The sequence below is a fragment of the Cyberlindnera jadinii genome, assembly GCF_001661405.1.
Source record: "Cyberlindnera jadinii NRRL Y-1542 unplaced genomic scaffold CYBJAscaffold_3, whole genome shotgun sequence".
Classification (NCBI taxonomy): Eukaryota; Fungi; Ascomycota; class Saccharomycetes; order Phaffomycetales; family Wickerhamomycetaceae; genus Williopsis; species Williopsis jadinii.
Window position 1 is genome coordinate 682,482 of NW_017963654.1, and position 10,036 is coordinate 692,517.

Sequence of the window (10,036 nt, forward strand, 5' to 3'; positions counted from 1 at the left end):
GCTTCGGCACCACCATCTTTGATGTAGGCTTTGGTAGTTGACACATCCAAACACCGCCAACTTTTTTTTCCAGGCTTATCGTGCCAGACCCAATTTTGATGAAAAGGGAAAACAACAATCTTCATCGGGCCAACGTTGCACAAAGAGATTACTTATCAACGTTTGAGATAACACCGCGCAACGATACACGCAAGAACAAATGACCGAGACAATTACTATTCTCATCAAGTAAGTGGTGACCGAGCTCCTATACAAGTATATGCTTTATGAGGCCCGACTAACAGATGAAGGTCTTCTACTGGTAAGAAGTTGGAAGTTTCCATCGCAACGGACGCCACCGTTGAAGAGCTAAAGACCAAAATCTCTGAGCAAAGCGAGGATGATTTGCCAGTTTCATCACAGCGCTTGATCTACTCTGGTAGGGTTCTCAAGGATAATGAGACCATTGAGTTCTACAAGATTAAAGATGGTCACACTGTTCATTTGGTTAAGAGCGTCAACAAGTCTGCTGCCGCTGCTCCAACACCAGCAGCATCAACCACAGACACAAGCAACGCGACACCATCTACCGCTGCTGCCAACGCTGTTCCTTCTAATATTGCGACTGGAACTGGAAGTTTCAACCCATTGGCCGACTTGACTGGCGCAAGATATGCAGGTTATGCCCAGCTTCCTTCTGCCTCTATGTTTGGCCCTGATAGCGGCATGACGATGCCAGATCCGGAGGAGATGGAACGTATGCTCTCAAACCCGATGGTTCAACAGAGCATGAATGAGATGCTATCCAATCCACAGATGGTTGATTTTTTGATCAACCAATCGCCAGGTATGCGTGCCCTCGGTCCCCAGGCGAGAGAGTTGCTCCAAAGTGAACAGTTCAGAAGTATGATCACCAATCCTCAGATGATGAGACAAATGAGACAAATGCAAGAGATGTTTGGTGGTCCTCAATCCCAACCACAGGCTTTCCCTGCCCCAGGTGGTGCTGATTCTAATGCTTCAACCACTGAGGATACCGCAACACCGGATGCGACTAGATCCACTAATACTCAACAGCAACAAGCAGCGAACCCATTCGCTGCTATGTTCCCAGGAGGTTTACCACAGAACCCATTTGCACTATATGGCAATCCACAGGCCAACACTGGTGCTGCTGGTGCTAACCTAGGGGGTGCCAATGATGCTGGTTTAATGCAGGCATTGATGGCATCTCTTGGTGGAAACGGTGGAAATGCACCAGCACAAGAAGACAATAGACCACCAGAAGAGAGATACGAATCTCAGTTGAGACAGTTGAATGATATGGGCTTCAACGACTTTGAGAGAAACGTTGCAGCTTTGAGAAGAGCTGGAGGAAGTGTACAAGGCGCTATAGAGAATCTTTTGAATGGGATTTGATCTCATGGCTACAACATATCGTAAGACAAGTTTCAAATAATGCAATATTAGTGTTATAATAAGTGTTGTTCGTTAACTAATACCCTAAACCTTAGCTGTCGAATTATCACCACCTCGACTGGGGTGCAACACCGGTTCGGAATTCTCTAGGACGTCAGAATCATCCTCGAACTTGTGAATTTGCAAATCAACCTCCTCTTGGTGTGGCCATATGTAAGAACAAGTGTGAAGAACCAATGCCAGGATGCATCCCAAGACGGCAAGTCCTACGCCTACGTACATGGCTGCTTGATATCCCTTGTATGTACTTGTGTTCCTTTTCAGTATCTGTGCCTCTGCTGTTCCAGCGAAACCTAAAGTAATCGACATTGAGTAGTTAATCATTGTAGAAACAAGGGAAGATGCCATACCTTGATGTTTTTTCGGTAAGTGTTCTGATAACACCAATGACGCTGCTGGGAATGAGATATCCATACCAAAGCTCAGTATAACCATTTGTGGGAACAACATATGCCAATACATTTGATGGGGAGGTGTTTGCGAAAGCATCGTGATTCCAATCAGGAAAGCACATGTAGCAGCTAATAAGAGATAGGAAGGGCGTACTCTTCTTATGAAGACATTGACAGAAAATGCAGCAATCACTCCAAACAGGGCGAATGTGAAATAAGTGAAGCCGGTGTGAATTGGCGACCAACCGTTGATATTCATCAAGAGGCACCAGAAGTAGAAGACATATATCGAGAAACTTCCCCAGCCGAATCCCACTGCAGACAGAATCAACAGTATATGGGAGTTCATGATTTCTTTTGGAATGAGTGGATACTTGACCCTTTTTTCAATCTGGAAGAACGCCAATATTGAGAGGAACCCTACTATGAGTAAGACGATGATGTATGGGTTATCCCAACCAACAGCAGGGGCTTGGTTCCAGCTAAAGTTGAACAGAACTAGACCAGTTACACCAGTTATTGAGCCAAGCCAGTCAAATGTCACCTCTGGTGCCGCATGTCTTGGTATATTTGGGATGTAGATGTACGTTGCAACAGCCAAAATGGCGAAACATATCGAGTTTGAATAATAAGCCCATGGCCAGTGACCCTTTTCAGAGATGACAGCGCTAAAGATCGAACCCAATGCGGCACCAATAGGTGCCATGGCACCCACTAAACAGAACACAGCAGATTTCTTCTTCGAGCCATTTTGATATAGCGTGCCGATGATTCCAATGGCATTTGGAAGTACAAAGGCCAACCCGATCCCGTGTAGAGCACGACAAATACAGAAGAACACCACTGAGTTGGTGTACGAGGTCAATCCTGTAATTAGAGTCCAAATCATACCCCAGACGAGTCCAAAGAGCATTGATCTCTTCAATCCATAAAGATCCCCAAATTTTCCAGAGATGAGGATGAAGGCACCAGCAGTCAAAGGGAAAGAGGCCATAAACCACACCTTGTCCGTAGGCGTCACACCAGAGAACTCGTCACCGAGAATGTTCATCATCGGAAGCGACTGTGTGGAACCAGCCTGGTTCAGAATCTGGGCCATGCAGATAATGAAGATTGATACAATCTCATGGGTATTCGAGTCAAACCCTTCTGTAGCCATGGTTTCCTTTATCTCTTGTTCTACTAGAGAACTCAAATGCGGACGCTGCAACACTACGTGGAAACTCGATTATATTTATACAAAGATCTCATACGAGTACTCCACCTAGAAACAAAAAAAAACTTTCGCTTACTCGTTTGCATATGGCTGACATATTGATGAGAAATTGTAGACTGTGTGGAAAGCCCGACGGTATTAATGGAATGTATCGGCGAAAGCATCTGATTACTTATCTGGGACATTTTCGCTTGCCAGTAAGCGACAATTTCACCCAAATTGAAGAACACTGGCTGGGCAGAATTTACCCGAAAATTGTAGTGAGTGCGCCTACTCACAGCCACAATTTCCACATTTAGAGAAGGGGCCAATGGCCAATGGAGATCCGGTACACACACTCCAGAAATGTCTTTAGTGTTAGGGACACACAACACATCCACACACCACTTCCAGTGTGTTTACCATGGGCTTCAAAAAGCTTTTGTGTGACGTTCGTGCAAACAGCGGGCATATTCAAAGGCTTCAAGCTATTGGAGTTGTAAATACTGCTGATAAAGCATCTGTGAGGGACGATGACGACTGATTCGCTAGACACCAAGGAAGTGCTCCTTGTGCGATGCTTAGCTGCACATTTGAAAGATGATTTGAGCGTTGAAAATTGCTCAGAAGCTGCCCTTTTCAAGTTGTTTGAATCGTTCTCGATCAGAATGGACAACATGTTGAGCGATATACGCCAGTTGATAACAATCCAGCGTCGTCAGAAGAGAGTCAGTGTACTAGATTTGAAGAGCATTTACAAATTTACGGACTATTTGGGCTCTATGGATGGGCTAGCTAATGAGGTGACAAGAGCGAAAAATGCTACTGAGAGTGTGAAGTCGATATTAAGATCAGAAGAGGAAAGAATGGACGAAGATGGAGAATGCGACAAGGACACATCGAAATTATTCACGTATGATGGTGATATAATTGAATTGCTTCATCCATCGACGAAAAAAGGGTTACCGTATTGGGTTCCACAGCTACCTCCAGATCACACTTATCGGAAGACACCTGATTACCCCAAGAGAACCACAGATCAAATTCAAGTGAGGAAAAAATTGGCAGAGGAGAGTGAATTGGGTGAAATGGCATTGGATGGCTTAATGCACGAGGAAGATGAATCAAGCAATAAAGTCGAATCCCCCAATGACGATAACGAAATAGAGGATGATGCCATCATCAACGAGGAGCATAAGGTCAGTGATATCTCTGGAGATGGACAAACACTGACCATACCTGCAAAGCTACCTTTTGATATCGTAGAATATGCAAATAAGAGACTGCATCATCTCGATTCCAAAAAAGTTGAAAAGACCAAACCGCTGAATACGTTGATTAGATTAACTGTGAACGAATCCCCGTATGGGGAAGACTTGGAACTATCGGCGTCTGAAGCTATTGATAAACAGTACAACAAGGTACTGAGAAGCTTTAAAGCATTAAAGAACCGGAAGGAGATGAGAGCCATTGAATTAGCAGAGCTCAGAGAAAAGGCCAAGGTCGAAGCGCAGAAGAAATCCAGTGAAGTGCTGTTACAACAGAGTGACGATAAAGACAATGGCCTTGAATTATTTGGGGTTGAAGATGATAATGACGATGACCTTTTCAAAGACAACAACTTATTTGAACAGGATGGAACTATTAATACTGCCGATACTGTTGGTACCAGTGAGAATGTGATAGAAAGAGCTGGAAGGGAACCGATTGTCGAACCATCTGAGCCGGTTGTTAAGAACAATACTAGCTTATCTGAACCTCTTCGGTTGCCAAATGAAGGTGATCTTGACATTGACGAAGACTTTGGATTACAAGAAGCCACTACAGGGGTACAACCACCAGCCCAGACAACAACCCAAAACTCAGAGAATACGATAAAACAAACAAGTCCAGATTTGCTCCCTTCAATCCAAGGAGAAGAGCTTCAAGTGGATGGGGTTTCTAGTGACGAGGATGACGTAATGTTCGAAGACGTTTAATTGGTCTCTATTTAGTTAATCAAGGGAATATCGACTTGTTTACCTTTTGGTCTGCGTACGCCCATTAGTTCGTTTCCCCAGTTGCGAATTTGCGATGCCGCTACTAAGTCTCTTATTTTTTTAAGTTTATTCTCTGTGTTTTCCCTCTGTTTTTGGGTTCCGAGTGATCGCTTTTGGGCGCCTTCCAAATTTGCAGGAGAAACACAGTGCAGCGTTGTTCTAACAACAAAAAAGTTTATATAATTCGAAGGAAAGACCGTTTTCGTTTTTGTGTTGCAATTTTCAAGTAGCCAGCGAAAAACCATCCCCCATAAAAAAACAAACTCCGGGTAAACAGATTTCACATTACACTGTTATTCATTGAGCATCTCAAGTTATAACGGGCATATGCACCATAAGAGAACCATTGCAAGGCATTGATATTTCAGTTATTTCATTGTCTTTGTTTCTTGTGTCCTTTTCTCTCTTTTTTTTGGTTTTTGTTTTGTCTTTATTTCTTTTCCGCGTTGCGAATACACCATGTCATCGTTGACCGCAATCCAGTTCCCAAAGTCTACACCGTTCCCAGTGAAGATTCTATCCATAAAGGCATCTGTTGGTGATGATATCAAAAGACATCAGGTGCTACTGAACTATTCATACTGGGAATACCAAGACGTTGCTATTTCCGAAGATAGGGATGATTCTGAGGAGCCTCGCTACCAGAAGCACAGGGTTGACTTGGTTGGTACATTTGAGTGTCCGATTGATGGAGTGCTAAAGGAGATTTGTGTGAACGTGCAGGACGAGATCATTAGTGATGAGCAAACCCTTGTTAAGTTGGAAGAGCCGTGCTCACATTCGATCCAGTACGGTGGTTTATGTGCACTTTGTGGTAAATCACTAGACGAGGATTTGGACTATTCCGGGTTTAAGAACGAAGACAGGGCTCCGATCGCCATGTCGCATGGTACAAATAACCTCAAAGTGTCCAAAGACGAAGCTACAAAAGTTGAGAAGCTGTGGACTAAGTCCTTGGTAAAACAGAGGAAGTTAATCCTCGTTGTCGATTTGGATCAAACAGTGATACATGCCACAGTTGACCCAACCATTGGCGAATGGATGAGAAATGAACAAAATCCAAACTATCCATCATTAAAAGACGTGAAATCCTTTACCCTAGACGAAGAGACCAAGACTCCGGTATATTCAATCTTCAAGAGAACCTATTTCGTCAAACTCAGACCCGGGCTACAAAAATTCTTGGACTCTGTTTCACAGAAGTACGAATTACACATTTACACCATGGGCACACGGGCGTATGCAAAGGAAATTGCCAGATGCATAGATCCAGATGGATCGATATTTGCAGATCGTATTCTTTCAAGAGATGAAAGTGGGTCCATAACGAGTAAATCGCTCGAAAGATTGTTCCCAACCGATACCTCGATGGTTGTTATCATTGACGATAGAGGAGATGTTTGGAATTGGAGTGATCACTTAATAAAAGTTGTGCCGTATGATTTCTTCGTCGGTATTGGTGATATCAACTCGAATTTCCTCCCAAGGCAGAAATCGTTACTGGGACCAAGTAAGAGGCGTAAATCCATTGAACAATTGGAGGAAAAATTGCAAGAGTCCGGAGATGACCAAGAGAGCTTGGATGAACAGGCACGTGATAGACCGTTGGCTAAATTGCAGAAGGATTTAGACACGATGGAGTCGCACCCAGAGAGATTGTTGTATGACGAAGATGATGAGTTGAAAGGGTTGGAGAAGGCCCTTTTAAGCATCCATTCGACCTTCTACGATTCATTTGACCAAGGTGAAACTCCAGATGTTGCAACAATATTACCGTCGATGAAGGTTCCTATATTTGAAGGATTCCGTCTTGTCTTTAGCGGACTATTGCCTCTCGGATCTAACATCTCAAACGAGTCCATCGTTCAATGGGCACGTTCCTTTGGCGCCATTGTTGATTCTGAGGTTAGACCAGAGACGACACATGTAATTGCAAAGAACCAGTATACTTTCAAGGCATGTTTAGCAAAGACCATGATTGAAGATGTAAAGATTGTACATCCTGATTGGTTATTCCATTGCATGTCACATTGGAAAAGGTTGAAAACCGAAGATTATGAGCTCGATTTCGACAAGTCGAAGTTGCTTCCAGCAGCCCAGGTTGAGAAGTACATGGAGAGGCTGAATGAGGTGAAATCTCGGGAGGAATCTCCAGCGCTGGATGATATTGAAGACAAGGATGACCTTCTTGGTGGAGATATGAACTGGTTAGACGATGAGGAGGAGGAAGATCTTTCCGACGACGACGACGATGAAGACGAGGAGGACGAGGCACATACGTTGAAGCGTGGAATAGCCGACGAGGAGGAGGACGGAACCAAGAGGATCAGACTAGAGCATGTCACTGGTCGAGACCGCGATACACAAGAGAACAAGAACGACAACGACAGCGATGACGATGACGATGATTATGACGATGAACTTGCAGCTGAGCTAATGGATGAATTGGAACAGTAACTGTTACAGATAATACCGGTGTTACAACACTCACACTCAAATACGCATATTGATTGTACATACCCCCTTCATGGTACTTATAACAAGACCTTTTTAGTAACTGCACGATGTAAGCGGAGTGCCATCACTCAGCCAAAAAGGCAGTGGAAGAGCGTTCCAGACCCTTATCATCGAAGTGGTAGAAGCACGCCCTTGTTTACCTTCTCGGCTTGAGTGTTTAGGGGGCCCGGCGGTGAGTTCGAAAACAACTTCTCAGGCAAAGTGTGCATAACACATACTGCCTGTGTGCTTGCGTGTACGTTTTTCTCCCCGTATCCATTCAGCGTATAAACAGCGTTAGACAATGAAGTGTTGGCTCCATAGCGTGTTTTTCCCGTCAACCATTGTTACTGAGTGCTCTGTAGAGGCACTGACTGTGCAGCAGCAGAGTGCTAACCCATAGCTGTCCAAGATAGTTAAAAACAGATACAATCACTCCTGTCCACCTTGTAATCGTGTCCAGATCGTAGAATTTTCATTTCCTAATTAGGAAATGTCTCGAGAGTTGGGCGCACCGCGCAAGGTAACCCAGAGCATAAACTTTTTTTTTGTTTTTGTTTGTGGGCTTGGAAGTTGTGTGTAAGCCTTCTTTTGGACATTTGGTTGTTGTTGTTGTTGTTGTTGTTGTTGTTGTTGTTGTTGTTGTTGTTGTTGTTCTTGTTGTTGAACATTGCGATCCACTCCTTCTCGTCACACAAAACCTCGAATTGGATCTTTCGTCACCTGTTCATCATGAGACTCAAACTGCTGGCAGTGTTAGCGTCCACTGTGAGTGGTCTCTTGCCAACTTTGGAGAACCGCTTCATCGAGGAAGACGACGGCTCTGTTAAATATGTCTCGGATTATACAGAAGACGGCGGGTCTTCATCAACATCGGTAAAGACAATACGAATTGCCACTAGTGATGACGATTCATACGCTATTGACACAGTACAGCGGGATGCTTCTTCGCCTGTAATTCTTAATTTGATTCCTGGCATATCGCTGCTACAGACCGACCAGAACCATGAATGTTATTTCGTAAACACAACAATTGGGACCTCTGTGTTCCCCTTGATTGTGGACACTGGATCTGCTTATCTATGGGTGTACGGTGATGACTGTCAGCAGGAGCTATGCCAGGCGGCCTCTGTGTACACCCCTTCAGCGTCTTCAGCTTCAACTTCAACGGAGACCTTTGCTCTGGCATATGTCACCGGTACCGCATCTGGTGAAGTTGTACAGGACAACATCATTGTTAACAGACTGGCAACAACTGAGCAGTTTAGATTTGGTGTTGCAGATCAAGTGCCAGACTTCTTTGCAAGTTATCCAGTTTCCGGTATCTTTGGACTTCCATCCTCAGATTCTTCCTCCATTGAAAGTATCATTTCGGCGTTGTACGATTCTAACGCCATTGCATCGAAAAGGTTCTCAATCGCATTAGGCGAGGTTGGTATCTCACAGGAAAATTCATCGTCAGAGTTTAACAACGCAGGGATCTTTGCCATTGGTGAACCCATCAAAGAGTTGTACACAGGTGAAATCAAATATTCTTCATTGCTGAATGACGCTGGAACATACTGGAAGATTCAAATCGAGCAAGTGGTCATTGGCGATACACTTGTTCAGTTTAACGAATCAGATACTATTAACGGAGTTGAATCAACCATTGCACGTGCTGCTATAGTTGATTCCGGTACCACGGTTTTGGCCTTGCCTGAACAAGACGCATTGGATTTACACACATTCTTCGAGCTGTCCATCACTGACGGTACAAATTTCGCAGTTCTATGTAACAGCACACTCAACATTAACTTGCAGTTAAATGGTCACAATTGGACGTTGACTGCTGATGAATACCTCGGAGATCCCTACGCATCTGATTCACCTTTCTACGGATACTGTGTCTCAAATATCCAAGGTATCCAGGGAATGGAGTCCTGGATCTTGGGGGCCGTGTTCTTGAAAACAGTCTATGCAGACTTTAATCTTGAGGAGCAGGAAGTTGGTTTTGCAACCCGTAATGATAACGTTATTTTGACATCTACAGAAACTTCTTCATCTTCAAGCGTTACATCACAGGCATACTATGGTAATGTTACAGAGGTACAATCGTCTCTAGTGACATCTACAAGCACGGCATCTCAAACGACAAGTAGCTCCACTTATCGTGGTGAGGGTTTGGCTCTCACAGTTACATTACCAACCATCTTCGTATCAGTTTTGGCATTTTTACTATAGAAAGGAAAAAAAAGTGGTTGGTTATGATCGACATTTGATTTTACTTCGTTTCCCGTTTGACACCTCTATATTTCTTGATATTTGTTCAGTTCTTCTCTGTCACCGAATTTGTGATACCAGTTGCAGTTTCCAGTTAGCTACCATATAGATATAACTGCAATTAGAATGATACTTATAAAAATAGCAAACCCCCCTTCAAATTTCCCCAAATTATACCACAATGTAGTGCTTAC

At 43.8% G+C, this 10,036-nt stretch overlaps 5 protein-coding genes across 5 annotated transcripts; 4 read left to right on the plus strand and 1 right to left on the minus strand.

Moving 5' to 3' along the window:
- Nucleotides 1-22: 22 nt before the first annotated feature.
- DSK2 (ubiquitin domain-containing protein DSK2) lies at nucleotides 23-1,440 on the plus strand. The gene is made up of 3 exons (XM_020217838.1): nucleotides 23-228; nucleotides 291-883; nucleotides 1,064-1,440. The coding sequence occupies exons 1-3, from the start codon at nucleotides 200-202 to the stop codon at nucleotides 1,396-1,398; spliced, it is 957 nt and encodes a 318-aa protein (XP_020071913.1). The 5' UTR covers nucleotides 23-199; the 3' UTR covers nucleotides 1,399-1,440.
- CYBJADRAFT_166659 (MFS general substrate transporter) lies at nucleotides 1,423-2,786 on the minus strand. The gene has a single exon (XM_020214572.1). The coding sequence runs from the start codon at nucleotides 2,761-2,763 to the stop codon at nucleotides 1,483-1,485; it is 1,281 nt and encodes a 426-aa protein (XP_020071914.1). The 5' UTR covers nucleotides 2,764-2,786; the 3' UTR covers nucleotides 1,423-1,482.
- Nucleotides 2,787-3,531: 745 nt separating this feature from the next.
- On the plus strand, nucleotides 3,532-5,206 carry TAF8 (Taf8p). Its single transcript, XM_020214573.1, has one exon. It carries the CDS (start codon nucleotides 3,579-3,581, stop codon nucleotides 5,022-5,024), a length of 1,446 nt encoding a protein of 481 aa, XP_020071915.1. The 5' UTR covers nucleotides 3,532-3,578; the 3' UTR covers nucleotides 5,025-5,206.
- Nucleotides 5,207-5,337: 131 nt separating this feature from the next.
- Nucleotides 5,338-7,641, plus strand: FCP1 (protein serine/threonine phosphatase). Its single transcript, XM_020214574.1, has one exon. It carries the CDS (start codon nucleotides 5,544-5,546, stop codon nucleotides 7,539-7,541), a length of 1,998 nt encoding a protein of 665 aa, XP_020071916.1. The 5' UTR covers nucleotides 5,338-5,543; the 3' UTR covers nucleotides 7,542-7,641.
- Nucleotides 7,642-8,203: 562 nt separating this feature from the next.
- Nucleotides 8,204-9,803, plus strand: CYBJADRAFT_183574 (pepsin-like aspartic protease; the record flags this gene model as incomplete). The annotated part of the gene is made up of 1 exon (XM_020217080.1): nucleotides 8,204-9,803. The coding sequence occupies exon 1, from the start codon at nucleotides 8,313-8,315 to the stop codon at nucleotides 9,801-9,803; it is 1,491 nt and encodes a 496-aa protein (XP_020071917.1). The 5' UTR covers nucleotides 8,204-8,312.
- Nucleotides 9,804-10,036: the final 233 nt, after the last annotated feature.

Bases quoted from the DNA above. Each gene is read 5' to 3' on its own strand.
- DSK2 (XM_020217838.1), top strand. From the start codon at position 200: ATGACCGAGACAATTACTATTCTCATCAA. The intron at 229-290 runs GTAAGTGGTGAC...TAACAGATGAAG, and splicing joins ACAATTACTATTCTCATCAA to GTCTTCTACTGGTAAGAAGT. The intron at 884-1,063 runs GTATGATCACCA...AACAGCAACAAG, and splicing joins CCAAAGTGAACAGTTCAGAA to CAGCGAACCCATTCGCTGCT.
- CYBJADRAFT_166659 (XM_020214572.1), bottom strand. From the start codon at position 2,763: ATGCTCTTTGGACTCGTCTGGGGTATGATTTGGACTCTAATTACAGGA.
- TAF8 (XM_020214573.1), top strand. From the start codon at position 3,579: ATGACGACTGATTCGCTAGACACCAAGGAAGTGCTCCTTGTGCGATGC.
- FCP1 (XM_020214574.1), top strand. From the start codon at position 5,544: ATGTCATCGTTGACCGCAATCCAGTTCCCAAAGTCTACACCGTTCCCA.